Source organism: Gorilla gorilla, chromosome 20 (assembly GCF_029281585.2).
Source record: "Gorilla gorilla gorilla isolate KB3781 chromosome 20, NHGRI_mGorGor1-v2.1_pri, whole genome shotgun sequence".
In the NCBI taxonomy this organism is placed as follows: domain Eukaryota; kingdom Metazoa; phylum Chordata; class Mammalia; order Primates; family Hominidae; genus Gorilla; species Gorilla gorilla.
The window spans coordinates 63299177-63313439 of record NC_073244.2 but is presented as its reverse complement, the minus strand read 5'-3'; the positions used below and the strand labels follow the sequence as shown (position 1 = coordinate 63313439).

The window sequence follows — 14263 nt, the reverse complement described above, 5'->3', positions numbered from 1 at the left end:
TCTGTATTGATGCGGGGGACAGTGAGGACAAAGGCAGCTGTAATTCGGGGTGAAGTATGCTAGACGTGGAGGCACACTGGGCCCTTGGGAACCCAACTGGGGGACCTGGCCTGGCCCAGCCCGTGGGGTCAGAGATTTCCCAGGGAGATGACTTCCAAGTTGAGTGTTGGAACACAAATATCAGTGAGGTGGGTGAGAAGAAGGGCTTTTATCCACGATGTTTGCAGGACACTCATTCTCTCTTGTGTCCCCAGTCTCAGCAGGGACACAGGAGAGAATGAGGCCAGAAGCTGTGGTTCTGGTGTGAGACAGACAAGCCACAGAGAATCAAAACTTAGCGTTGCAATGAACAGCCTGGGTCTAGAGTCAGGTTAATTTTTTTAAATTATGTTTTTTGAGACAGAGTCTCGCTCTGTTGCCCAGGCTTGCACCACCACGCCCGGCTAATTTTTGTATTTTTAGTAGAGACGGGGTTTCACCATGTTGCCCAGGCTGTCTTGAACTCCTGACCTCAAGTGATCTGCCCACCTCAGCCTCCCAAAGTGCTGGGATTACAAGCGTGAGCCACAGCACCTGGACTAATTTTTTATTTAAAAAATTGTGTTCCATTCCTCTGGCCTTCTGATAGTCAGATATATTGATTTCATATGCTCACTCTCACCTTTGCCAGCTAGATCTTGGGTGAGTTCCTTCCTGTTTTGAGTTTCAGTTGCCTCATCTGCAGATCAAAATAGTAACAGCATCATGTAGAGGTTAAGGGCATGGGTTCTGGGTCCCAGGGCCCTGGGTCAAATCCCACTGGATCCATTCCTGGATCCAGTTCAGGATCAGTTCATGTGCCTCAAATGGGGCCAGGGGATTGACTTCCAAGAGGGCTCACCCACATAGCCAGCAAGCTGGCTGGGGCTGCTGACCAGGGGCCATGATTCCCCTCCATGGGGTTGCTGATCCTCGCAGTGTGGCGGCTGGATTCCATGAGGGAGTGTCCTATGATACAGAAAGTGGCATATGCCGGCCTAGACGCAGACCCTGGCACAGGGCCACTTCCACGTCTTGGTCCAGCAGTCACACAGCCTACTCAGATCCAAGCAGTGGGGACATAGACCCCGCATCTTAACAGGAGGACGCTCAAATTTGCAGCCCTCTTTAAGCTACATAATCTACTCCATGGAGTTTTGAAAGGTTAATTTATGTAGCACCCCCATAACCACACCTGCTATGCAAAAAATGCTAAATATATATTATTACCAGTATTAGTCCGGGCACGGTGGCTCACGCCTATAATCCCAACAATGGGAGGCTGAGGCGGGCAGATCACTTGAGGTCAGGAGTTCATGATAAGCCTGGCCAACATGGCGAAACCCCATCTCTACTAAAAATAACAAAAATTAGCCTGGTGTGGTGGTGCGCGCCTATACTCCCAGCTGCTGCAGAGGCTGAGACGGGAGAATCACTTGAACCCGGGAGATGGAGCCTGTAGTGAGCTGAGGCACTCACTGGGTGACAGAACAAGATTCCATCTCAATATATATATATATAACCAGTATTATTACTGGTGAGAACTGGGCCAGGGTAAGCTTAGAGGACTGGGAGCTGAGCAGAGGCCCTAAGCTCCACATGGGATGGTGGGAAAAGCTATCAGAAGGAGTCAACGGTCTGACCATCCTGGTCCCAAGTCCAGCTTCTCCCTCTGGCTGTGCAACCTCCTGCAGGTCCCTTGACCTCTCTGAGCCTAAGTCCCCTGGCCTGCAAAGTGAGTATAATGACACTCAGCTTATAGGGTGTTTAGAAGTGTTCAGCCTGATAGTGCATAGGAAACATTTAGCGTAGTTCCTGGCTCAAATTAAGTGGTAATTATGGTTCTTAATAAGGTGAGACCTGAAGGACAAGTTGTGGTTTAGCCAGGTTGGAGGGAGGTGGAGAGTGGGAGAGAGCATTCCAGGTAGAGGACTGGGGGGTGAGATGGGCGGGCAGGATGTTCAAGTGCTTGAGTGGGGGGTGTGCATGAGTTTGCTTTGAAGCTTGGATGTCTCCAGAGGGTGCTGGGGAGCCAGGGGAGGGCTGTGAGCAGGGGGAGGCAGGTTCAGCTCTGGGTATAGAAGGACCCTGGCAGGGACTGGAGGAGACTGGGCAGAGGAGGGAGACGGGGCAGGAAGAGAAGACAGAGCCTGGCCAGTGAGAACTAGGGGGAGGAGGGTTGGACTCAGATCGACAGTGGTGACAGGGAGGGAGGAGGTGGGAATGTTCTCCAGCATTTGCGAAGACAGTGAAGCCATCCTGGAGGTGTGAGGAAGTTTGGGTTAGAGGAAAGATTCTGAGTTTAGCGGGACACAGGCCATGTGAGGGCCTCGGGGATGCGGAAATGCAGCTCTGGTCTCAGGATAGAGGCCCTGGCAGGAGATAGCACCTGGAGACTTGGTTCTGAGGGCAACAGAGAGCCTTGGGAGGATTTGGAGCAGAGGAGGAGCAGGGTCAGAAGTATCTGAGGCTGCAGGCAAGACAGAGTGGAAGGAGCCAGGAGGCTGGGGAGGAGGAAGCCTGCTCCGAAGCTGTGGCCATCAGAGGTGGGGCTCTCGGAAAGGTCACCTCACCCTCCTCCAGGAAGTCTTCCTGGCTTTGTCTCACAAATTTGCTACCACATTTTTAGCTGGGAATGTTTTCTCCAGCTTCCCCCTGGGGGTGGGGAGTGCAGGGATCAGGCTGGGCCTCTCTGCAGATGGGACCAGCTAATGAAGAGAGTGGGGTGAGGTGGGCAGCTCAGCCACCACATTGGGGTTGAGGATCTTGGCACCTCCCTCTGGGTCTGCCTCCCTTCCCCTCCCAGGAAGCTAAGCTACCAGTCCTGTTGGACTCGTCTGACCCGGGAGGGATGGGTGCAGTCCTGGGTCTCTCTCCAGTGTCCTTTCAGTGAGGCCAGCACCATGGACACCCCACAGGCTCTGCCACTCTTCCTACTCCTGGGTAAGTTCCCTACTCAGTCCCCTCCCCGTCAGTCCCCCTCAGCAGCCTCCCCCAACGCCTTTCTCTGTTCTCTGCAGCCTCCTTGGTAGGGATCCTCACCCTCAGAGCCTCTTCTGGACTTCAGCAAACCAACTTCTCTGCCTTCTCTTCAGACTTGAAGAGCTCTTCCCAGGGGCTGGGTGTGGAAGTTCCCTCCATCAAACCTCCCAGCTGGAAAGTTCCAGATCAGTTCCTGGATTCAAAAGCCTCTGCTGGAATCTCTGATTCCAGCTGGTTTCCTGAGGCCCTGAGTTCCAACATGTCTGGGTCCTTCTGGTCAAATGTTTCTGCTGAGGGCCAAGATTTGAGCCCGGTTTCCCCCTTCTCTGAAACCCCTGGTTCTGAAGTATTTCCTGATATTTCGGATCCTCAAGTTCCTGCCAAAGACCCCAAGCCTTCCTTCACTGTTAAGACCCCAGCTTCAAACATTTCTACTCAAGTCTCCAATACCAAACTGTCTGTTGAGGCCCCAGATTCAAAATTCTCCCCGGATGATATGGATCTTAAACTCTCTGCCCAGAGCCCTGAATCCAAATTTTCTGCAGAGACCCACTCAGCTGCAAGCTTTCCCCAGCAGGTGGGGGGCCCACTCGCTGTGCTGGTGGGGACCACCATCCGGCTCCCCCTAGTCCCAATCCCCAACCCTGGGCCCCCCACCTCTCTGGTGGTCTGGCGCCGGGGCTCAAAGGTGCTGGCAGCTGGGGGCCTGGGGCCAGGGGCACCTCTGATCAGCCTGGACCCTGCTCACCGAGACCACCTGCGATTTGACCAGGCCCGGGGGGTTCTGGAGCTCGCCTCTGCCCAGCTGGACGATGCAGGGGTCTACACGGCTGAGATCATCCGGGCAGGGGTCTCCCGGCAGACTCGCGAGTTCACGGTGGTTGTGTATGGTAAGTGGGCCCTGGCGTCCGGCGTCCGGCGTGCTGGCGGCAGGGGCTGCTTTGCTCTGCCAGGCTTTGGGCAAGTCACGGTGCTGTAGGGTCCCTGGATAGGAGAAGAGGACTTCTGGGTTGAGGAAGGGAGAAAAAGAGCTAGAGGTCAAGGCAGGGGTGTCTGAGCAAAGGTGGACCTGGGATGGAGACTCCTGGGGGCCTGAACTCCCAGGTCTGAGGGAAGAGGAGGAGGCTAGGAGCCTCTTCTGGCGAACTCCTGGGTCCCGGAGAGGAGGTGTCTGGGGGCCCAAACTCATGGGTTTATGAGAGGAGAGGGATGGGGGCCGAGACTCCAGGGACTTAGAGGGAGCAGCGGCTGGGGTTCCCTCTAAGGGGACCAAAGATGGGCTCCAGGACTGGGTGGGTCCTGAGCCCATTCTCCCTCTCCCAGAGCCCCTACCCCAGCTGTCGGTTCAGCCCAAGGCTCCAGAGACAGAGGAGGGGGCGGCCGAGCTCCGGCTGCGCTGCCTGGGGTGGGGGCCAGGTCGCGGGGAGCTGAGCTGGAGCCGGGACGGACGCGCCCTGGAGGCGGCGGAATCCGAGGGAGCCGAGACGCCCCGGATCCGCTCAGAGGGCGACCAGCTGCTCATCGTGCGCCCTGTGCGCAGCGACCACGCCCGGTACACTTGCTGCGTCCGCAGCCCCTTCGGCCACAGGGAGGCTGCCGCCGACGTCAGCGTCTTCTGTGAGTGGGGGATGCCTCGGGTCGGGGACAGGGGGTCATTGGGGAGAAGGGAGCTGGGGGCCCAGTCTCCGGGAGTCCTAGCGGCGTCCCAGGTGACCCTGACACTCGCGGTCCCGACCCCTCCTCCCTCCAGACGGCCCGGACCCGCCGACCATCACGGTCTCCTCGGACCGCGACGCCGCGCCTTCCCACTTTGTCACCGCGGGCAGTAACGTGACCTTGCGCTGCGCCGCCGCCTCGCGGCCGCCCGCCGACATCACGTGGAGCCTGGCGGACCCGGCCGAGGCCGCGGTGCCCGCGGGGTCGCGCCTCCTGCTGCCCGCGGTCGGACCGGGCCACGCAGGAACCTACGCCTGCCTGGCGGCGAACCCGCGTACCGGCCGCCGCCGCCGCTCGCTGCTCAACCTTACAGTGGCGGGTGAGAGGCTGGGGCGGGAGTACGGGAACGCCTGGGAGAGCGGCGGGGCCAGAACGGGGGCGGGGCTAGAGGAAAGGGGCGGGGCCAGCAAGGAGGAGCAGCATGCCGGTGGGTGGGGCAGGGCCGGCGGGAGGGCGGGTCACCAAGAAAGAGCTGGGATACCCGTGGTGGGGCGGGCCAGCGCGGAGGGGCGGAGACACCTAGGATAAGAGGCGGGGCCAGAAAGAGGATAAGGGAAGGAGCGAAATAGAGTGGCAGGGATGACCAGGACTGACGGGCCGGCCCAGCACTGAGAGGGCGGACATTCCTGGGCATGGAACACTCAACAAAGTCGACAGCCGAGTTAAATGGCAAAGACTGGGAGTTAGAAAAGGAAAGAACTAATTTGCTTAAGTGGGATCAGCAAAGGGAGAAGTTACCTGGGAAGGGGGGCGGAGTCACCAGGAAAAGGGGCGAGGTCATTTGGAAAGCGGGCAGAATTGTCTTAGAAAGGCGAAGGGGTCCACAAGGAAGGGCGGAGATATCTGGGAAAAGGGGAGGCTTCTCGGAGTGCAATCCAGGAGGGGGCGAAGTAACCTGGCAGAAGTGGGTGGAGCTGGAAAGGAAGGGGCTGAGTTACGTTTGGGAAGAGAAACATCATTGTGTGAAGATGCAGTTTTCTTAAGTTGGGCAGTCAGCAGGGCTGCGGGCTATCCACTTAGCGGGGAAGTTAATGGGAAAAGGGAACGGGATCGCAGGAAAAGTGGGGAGTGTGAGCGCCTATGGGGTGGGGCTAGTGAAGAAGGGTGGAGTCACCGCGCGGAGAGGCGGGGCTGGAGAAGAAATGAGAAAGGGACTCCATCTTCATTCTCTCCCTTCTCTCCGCAGACCTGCCCCCCGGGGCCCCACAGTGCTCAGTCGAAGGGGGTCCCGGGGACCGCAGCCTCCGCTTCCGCTGCTCGTGGCCCGGCGGGGCCCCTGCTGCCTCCCTGCAGTTCCAGGGTCTCCCCGAAGGCATCCGCGCCGGGCCAGTGTCCTCTGTGCTGCTGGCGGCCGTCCCCGCCCACCCCCGGCTCAGCGGCGTCCCCATCACCTGCCTTGCTCGCCACCTGGTGGCCACGCGTACCTGCACAGTCACGCCGGGTGAGAGGGCGCGGGGCTTTTTTGCTGTTTCTCGAGGAGGAGGGAGACTTTTTCTTTGGTCCTTCGAAAATTCTGAAGGGGTATGGGGTACGTCCTTAGTCCAAGAAAGAGGCAGGACTTCACTGTCCTCAAACTAGAAAAGGGACAAAGATTTTCCTATACCTCATGGTGGCGTGGTGCAGGGATGGGGGTATTTTTCTGGACACAGGAAGAAGGCCATCACTTTCACACGTGTTCAGAGAGATAAAGCAGTGATATTTTAAAAAGTAACAAGGCCGGGCGCAATAATCGCAGCACTTTGGTAGCTGGGGGCGGGAGGATTGCTTGAGCCTAGGAGTTCAAGACCAGCCTGGGCAGTGTGGCAAGACCCAGTCTTGTAATTATTATTGGTACAAAATAATAATAATAATAAAGAAGAATGAATAGCTGAAAATAATATGAGTTTCCCAGTACAGGGCCTGCGCCTATGGTATGTGTTCAATAAGTGTTTGATGAGGAAATCAGATAATAAATGAATGAATGAATGAATGAATGAGCTAATGAGTGAGTAAATTGGCAGTTCTTTCTCAGGTGGCCAAAGTGTGGGGGCTTACCACCATCTGATTTAAAGTAGGGCATAGGATCTGTTCTTTGAATCCAAGGTAAGGTCTTGACTTTCTTAACTGGACTTCTCCCACCGGCAGAGGCCCCCCGAGAGGTGCTGCTGCATCTGCTGGTGGCAGAGACAGGGTTGGGGGAGGCAGAGGTGGCACTGGAGGCCTCTGGTTGTCCCCCACCCTCACGGGCATCCTGGGCCCGGGAAGGGCGGCCCCTGGCTCCAGGAGGCGGGAGTCGCCTGCGGCTCAGTCAAGATGGGCGGAAACTCCATATCGGCAACTTCAGCCTGGACTGGGACCTGGGAAATTACTCCGTGCTGTGCAGTGGGGCGCTGGGTGCTGGCGGTGACCAGATCACCCTCATTGGTGAGCCACGTTATTTCAAAAAACCCAGAAGTCCACGTCTCCAGCCGCTCCAGCCCTCAGACCCAGAAGTTCAGGCCCCAGACCTCTCCTCCCTCAGACCCTGGAGTCCAGGCCTCAGCCCCTCCTCCCTCAGACCCTGGAGTCCAGGCCTCAGCCCCTCCTCCCTCAGACCCAAGGATCTAGCCCCAGCCCCTCTTCCCTCAGACCCAGGAGTCCAGGTCACCAGCCCCTTCCACCCTCAGATCCAGGAGTCCAGGCCCCCACCCCCTCCTCCCTCAGACCCAGGAGCCCAGCCCCCCAGCCCCCTTCCCTCTCCCCTCTGGCACCCAAGAATCCAGCCTCCCCCACATCCCTCTAGGACCCTCCATATCCTCGTGGAGGCTTCAGAGAGCCAGAGATGCAGCCGTGCTGACTTGGGATGTGGAGCGCGGGGCCCTGATCAGCAGTTTTGAGATCCAGGCATGGCCAGATGGGCCTGCTCTGGGCAGGACTTCCACCTACAGGGACTGGGTCTCCCTGCTCATCCTGGGGCCTCAGGAGCGGTCAGCCGTGGTGCCTCTTCCACCTCGGAACCCAGGGACCTGGACCTTTCGGATCCTGCCCATCCTGGGGGGCCAGCCAGGGACTCCATCACAAAGCCGAGTCTACCGGGCCGGTGAGTTGGGGCTGTCCGATTAGACCTTCTCTGTTGTGCCAGATCCTCCGTGTCTCCCTGTTTTAGTGTCCTGGGGCCTGCCCTAACAAAGTACCATGAACTGCATGGCTTGAGACTACAGGAATTTCTTCTCTCACAGGTCTGGAGGTCAGAAGTCTAAAATCAAGGTGTTGGCTGGGCGCGGTGGCTCACGCCTGTAATCCCAGCACTTTGGGAGGCCGAGACGGGCGGATCACGAGGTCAGGAGATCGAGACCTCCTGGCTCACACGGTGAAACCCCGTCTCTACTAAAAATACAAAAAATTAGCCGGGCGCGGTGGCGGGCACCTATAGTCCCAGCTACTCGGGAGGCTGAGGCAGGAGAATGGCGCGAACCCGGGAGGCGGAGCTTGCAGTGAGCCGAGATCAGCCACTGCACTCCAGCCTGGGTGAAAGAGCCAGACTCTGTCTCAAAAAAAAAAAAAAAAAATATCAAGGTGTCGACAGAGTCCTACTCCCTCTGAGACCCTGTGTAGAATCCTCCTTTGTGTCTTCCTAGCTCCTGGTGGCGGCTGTTTCATCCTTGGCATTCCTGGACTTGCAGCTGCATCACTCCAACCTCTGCCTCCAGCTTCCCACAGGCTTCTTCCTGTGTGTGTGTCTCTTCTTCTTCTTCTCCTTCTCCTTCTTCTTTTTTGAGAAGGAGTTTTGCTCTTGTCGCCCAGGCTGGAGTGCAATGGCATGATACCGGTTCACCGCAACTTCTACCTCCCAGATTCAAGTGATTCTCCTGCCTCAGCCTCCCGAGTAGCTAAGATTACAGTCATGCGCCACCACACCCAGCTAATTTTTGTATTATTAGAGATGGGATTTCACCATGTTGGCCAGGCTGGTCTTGAACTCCTGACCTCAGGTGACCCACACACCTTGGCCTCCCAAAGTGCTGGGATTACAGGCGTGAGCCACTGCACCTGGCTTCTGTCCTCTTCTTTTAAGGACACCAGTTATATTGGATTAGGGTCCACCCTAATACCTCAAATTGACTTGGTTACATCTTCAAAGACCTTATTCCAAAATAAAGTCACATTCACAGGAACAGGGGTTAGGACTTCAACATATGTTTTTCTTTTGGGGTAGGCACAATTCAGTTGATAACATGCCTCCACTGGAGCGTCTCAGGATTTAGTCCTCACTCCCCAAAGTGATCATGTCCATGCTCATGGCCTTCAATAACATTAATAATCAGATGACTCCCAAATGTCTTATCCTGGGCCCTGACTTCTCTCTTGAAAAGGATGCTCCCTACTTAAGATCTTCACTTTTTGGGGAGGTGTGGGGTGTGGACAGAGTGTTGCTCTGTCACCCAGGCTGGAGTGCAGTGGCATGATCTCAGCTAACTGGAACGTCCACCTCCTGGGTTCAAGTGATTCTCCTGCCTCAGCCTCCAGAGTAGCTGGGATTACAGGTGTGAGCCACCACGCCCAGCTAATTTTTTTTGAATTTTTAGCAGAGACAGGATTTTGCCATGTTGGCCAGGCCGGTCTTGAGCTCCTGACCTCAAGTGATCTGCCTGCCTCGGCCTCCCAAAGTGCTGGGATTACAGGCGTGAGTCAAGATCTTCACTTTGGATGTCCAATTAGCATCCCAAATGTCATATGCCCAAAACAGATCTTTCGATGTTTTCCCTCAAAACTGCATCCTCCAACCCTGCAGTCTTCCCCATCCTCACAAATGTCACCACTTACAGGCCACATCACCCCTGACATCCTAATTGCCAGTAAGTTCGGTCCATTTTCCTTCTAAAATATTTTCCATCTTCACCCCAAGGCTCTGGTCAAACACAGCATCCTCTCTTGCCTGGACTGCAACAGCAGTTTATTTGGTCTCTTTATACTCCCTCTTGCTGTCAGATAATGCATTCTCCATATAGAAGCCAAAGTTATGCAAATCAGATCATGAGGCTGCTCTACATAAAAGCCTTCCATTAATTTCTGCAGGACCCCTTTAGGATCTGGTTCCTGGAAACCTTTTCTACTTCACCCTCCACCTGCAGCCTGCTCCTTCCTTATCCTCCACCCACGCTGGCCTTCGTTGAACAGAGAAAGCTCTTTTCTAGTTCTGGGCCTTTGCATTTACTGTTCCCTCCTCTTGGAATGCCCTTTCCCCGGGTTTAGTATGACTGTCTCTGGTCTTTATTCTTCAAGTCTCTGTTCAAACGTTACTTCCTCAGGGACCTGAGCTCACCACTGTTTCTAAATGTCACATCCCTTCCCATTGTTCCTTTTTTGTTTTTTGTTTGTTTGTTTTCTTTTTTTGAGAGAAGGTCTCACTTTGTTGCCCAGGCTGGAGTGCAGTGGCACGATCTGGGCTCACTGCAGCCTCAACGTCCCCAGACTCAGTTGATCTTCTTGCCTCAGTCTCCTGAGTAGCTGGGGCTACAGGCACAGCCACCGCGCCTGGCTAGTTTTTCTATTTTTTGTAGAGACAGGATCTCGCTATGTTGCCCAGGCTGGTCTCCAACTCCTGGGCTCAAGTGGTTGCCCACCTTGACCTCCCAAATTGTTGGGAATCACAGGTGTGAGCCACCACACCCGACCCCCATTATCTCTATCACATCACTTTTTCTTTCTCGGGACAATCTGTGATTATGTTATGTATTGCTCATTTATTTCTGTCTTCTCTCCTAGAATTAAGCCCCATAAGGGTAGATATCTTTCCTGTTTGGCCCACCAATGAATCCTCACTACCTGTCTGAGAGCCAGGCACACCATGGTCACTCAGTAACTGTTAAATGAGTTGAGAGTGCTGGGATCCCACATTCCTGGGTTCTGGGAGGGGAGGGACAGTGGGGGCCAGACTCCTGGGTCTCAGCACAAAGTTAGGGGGCTTAGGAAACTTGGGTCCAACCTTGGTTCCTGTTCCCCTTCTCTTTCTTCTCTTTGTCTCTTCCAGGCCCCACGTTGAGCCATGGGGCCATCGCTGGCATCGTCCTGGGCTCCCTGCTGGGCCTGGCGCTGCTAGCCGTACTTCTCCTCCTTTGCATCTGCTGCCTGTGCCGCTTTCGTGGTGAGCAAGGGGACTGGGGAAGGGGCAACCATGACCAACGGGGAGGGACCCTAGAAAGAGGCCTATGGAAGACCTGGCTGAGCCAATCAGTGCCGTCATAGGTCATCCATCCCGCCCTCCTACCTCCAAATCAGCCAATCAGCATAAGGCTCCGCCTCTCCGACCAGCTTCCCTTGCTATTGGCTGGGTTGGCATGTTGGGGCAGCCAATCACGTGTTCCTGCTTCTCTTCCGCCTCTCAATCAGGAAAGACTCCTGAGAAAAAGAAGCATCCCTCTACCTTGGTCCCCGTGGTCACCCCCTCAGAAAAGAAGATGCATAGTGTGACCCCAGTGGAGATTTCATGGCCTCTGGACCTCAAAGTCCCTCTGGAGGACCACAGCTCAACTAGGGCCTACCAAGTGAGTGTGGGTGCCCTCATTTCCTCCTGGAGTCGGGGCGGAACTTCTTGTATTACAGTCAGGGAGATGAGAGGGTCTCAATTATCTAACTCCAGTTTTACTTGTTAGTTTACAGTCTGTATAACTTTATCCTTTTTAAAAATGCATCAAAGTTGGACAGAGCTTCCCGCCCACCTTTGATGTATATTAAAATAAGAGTGAATTCCAGTTTCTTCTCCAAAGGAGGGAAATAGGATCTCTCTCTCTCTCTCTCTTTTTTTTTTTTTTTTTTTTTTTGGAGACAGTCTCACTTTGTTGCCCAGGTTGGACTGCAGTGGTGCAATCTCGACTCACTGCAGCCTCTGCCTCCTGGGTTCAAGCGATTTTCCTGCCTCAGCCACTTGAGTAGCTGGGATTACAGGCAAGCACCACAATGCCTGACTGATTTTTGTATTTTTAGTACAGACGGGATTTCACCATGTTAGGCAGGCTGGTCCCGAACTCCTAACCTCAAGTGATCCGCCCACCTCGGCCTCCCAAAGTGCTGGGATTACAGGCATGAGCCACTACGCCCAGCCCCTCCATTTTTCTTTCCCATAAAAATTGGGCAAGGCCCATTTTTCTCTATGAAGTGGGGTACAGTTACCTCATTCCCCATAAAAGAGGGGTTGTTGTGACTGGGTGTGATAGTTCATGCCTGTAATCCCAGCACTTCGGGAGGTTGAGGAGAGAGAATCGCTTGAGCTCAGGAGTTCGATACCAGCTTGGGCAACATAGGGATACCCCATCTCTACAAAAAATTTTAAAATTATTCGGGCATGGTGGCACGTACCTGTAGTCCCAGCTGCTAGGGAGGCTGAGGTGGGAGGATTGCTTGGGCCTGGGAGGTCAAGGCTGCAGTGAGCTCTAACGGTGCCACTGTACTCTAGCCTGGATGACAGAGTGAGACCCTGTCTAAAAAAAAATAAGTAAATAAATAAAAAATAACAACTGGGTTGGGTTGTTGGCTGGCTTCGCTCCACCAAGGATAGCCAGGCATTTTTTTTCCCCTCTCCAAATGGAGGGTTCCCAGATAATCTCTAAAAAGTTCAAGCAAGAGCTAGAAAAAGTTAGGCGGGTGAGTTATGTCACATCCAGGGTGCTTACTGAGTTCTCCCCTCACCCCACCTCTGTCTTCCAGGCCACAGACCCCAGTTCAGTTGTCTCTGTAGGCGGAGGCTCAAAGACTGTTCGGGCAGCCACACAGGTGTGATCAGAGCCAGTGGTCTGCCCTGCACAGGGCGTTTTGGGCCAGAACTTCCTATTTCACTCCAGCAGCAGGCAGGGCCTGCTATGACTGAGGGTTGGACCCTGAAAGTGGGACTTTCTGTCTCCCTCTTTTGCTGCAGAAGAAGAGTCTTCCTGTATTTGTGCAAGTAAGGAGATGTGACTTCTTGGCTGGGAAACTCCTGCTGATCTAACTGTGTGGTTTGCACAACCTCCAAGCCTCTGCAGCAGACAGGCAGAGCTTGCTGTGTTGCTCTGAGCTAGAGAGGGAGCTTGGCCATGTTCTCTGAAAAGGTCCCCCTACATTCACTTTGCCACCTGTAGGCCACACCCCATCCAGCTCCCAGCATCTTCATCTTAAAACAGATCAGATCATGTCACTCTTCTCTTTAAATGCTTCTATGGCCTGTGCGTTTCCCTTCAGATATTATCCAAACTCCTCGTCGTGACCTTCAAAACCTTGTGGTCTGGCCTCTGTTGGCCTCCCTGACCTCCCCTCCCAATTCTTTCTCTGCCCCCGGACTCCAGTATCACAGTCTGTCTCTCAGCCACAATTTATTTTGCCCCTAGAGTTTGCTGTGCTTATAACATTTCTTTTTCCCATATGTCATTCATTTCTCAAGTCTAAGAGTAGCAGTTACCATCTTAGACGACCGTTCCCTTACCCCTCCCTTAGTCTTGGGTTAAGTCCCAGAATCCTTGAATTTGCCGTTCCTGATACATAAATATGTAATTACTTGTGTGGCCTGAGACTCTCTCTCTAAACTAAGGGCTTTACGAAAGCAGAGACCACATCATTATCTCAGCACTTAACCCAGAGCCTCGCACACAGCAGGCAATCGATAAATATTTGTTGACTGATCAAATGTTTTGGTGCCAGTGAAGAGTTGGGCTTGCTGCTGCTGTCTTCAGCGTAAGTCTTGCTTTTTCAGCTGGGTTTCTAATTGAGAATTTAGAGAGTGCATTGGTGAGGATTCTTTTGACTGCAAGTAACAAAATAAAATGGTGGCAAGAACTATGGAAGCAGCTGGTTTCAGGCTGGCTCAGCAGCTCAGTAATGCCATTAAAGACATGGGCCCTTTGCATCCATCTGCTCTGCCACCCTCAGTGGGTTGGCACATTGACTCTAAGCATGTTGCTTCACATAGCAAGATGGTTGCTGCAGCTCCAGTCATCACATCTTCACACAACTGTATCCAAAGATAAAAGGAAGGGGGCAGAACTTCCTCCCTATACATCTTCCCCACCCTCTACCTCCCTCTATCACTGCCTTCTTCCCTCTCATGGGGTGGGAGGGAAGCTTTCCTGGAAACCTACAAGCAAATTTCCATTTATGTCTCTTTGGCCCAAACTGGCCACATAACTGTAAAGGAGGCTAGGAAACCAGATATCCAGCCTGTATCATAACACGTGGATCTGCCAGTGAAGAAGAAAGGGGAACCAAACAACTCAAATGTGGGCAACCAGCATCTGTCTCAGGGAAGGAAAGCATGTGAGAGAACTTCTGGTTAATGATTGGGGGTAGAAAAGGCCACTGAAAAATAGAACCCCTGGATCCTTTTGGAAAGGTGAGGGTTGGGGTTCTGGGCCTTCTATGTCTCTTCTGTATCTATTAGGGTTTTCATTCTCTTTTTTTATTACTAGAGATAGAAAATCCAATGCAAATTGGTTTAAATATACAGGGGACTTTATTGCTTATATAAGTGAAAATGGGCATCAGTTAAGTTTTGATCCAGCTGCTCAAATGATATAATCATGGACTCAGTTTCTCTAAGGTTTCCACTCTGCACTTCACAGTG

General features: G+C 53.9%; 1 protein-coding gene across 1 annotated transcript; it reads left to right on the top strand.

Moving 5' to 3' along the window:
* The first annotated feature begins 2206 nt into the window (after positions 1-2206).
* Positions 2207-13487, top strand: VSIG10L (V-set and immunoglobulin domain containing 10 like). Its single transcript, XM_004061281.5, has 10 exons — positions 2207-2961; positions 3039-3890; positions 4324-4617; positions 4751-5035; positions 5903-6157; positions 6841-7119; positions 7478-7774; positions 10706-10819; positions 11065-11219; positions 12379-13487. The coding sequence occupies exons 1-10, from the start codon at positions 2922-2924 to the stop codon at positions 12448-12450; spliced, it is 2643 nt and encodes an 880-aa protein (XP_004061329.1). The 5' UTR covers positions 2207-2921; the 3' UTR covers positions 12451-13487.
* The last annotated feature ends 776 nt before the right edge of the window (positions 13488-14263 follow it).

What these genes read in the sequence shown, in the direction of transcription:
- VSIG10L (XM_004061281.5), top strand. Translation starts at nt 2,922, where the DNA reads ATGGACACCCCACAGGCTCTGCCACTCTTCCTACTCCTGG. An exon ending in GCTCAACCTTACAGTGGCGG is followed by an intron (nt 5,036 to 5,902) that starts GTGAGAGGCTGG and finishes TTCTCTCCGCAG; the next exon opens with ACCTGCCCCCCGGGGCCCCA. An exon ending in CTGCCTGTGCCGCTTTCGTG is followed by an intron (nt 10,820 to 11,064) that starts GTGAGCAAGGGG and finishes CCTCTCAATCAG; the next exon opens with GAAAGACTCCTGAGAAAAAG.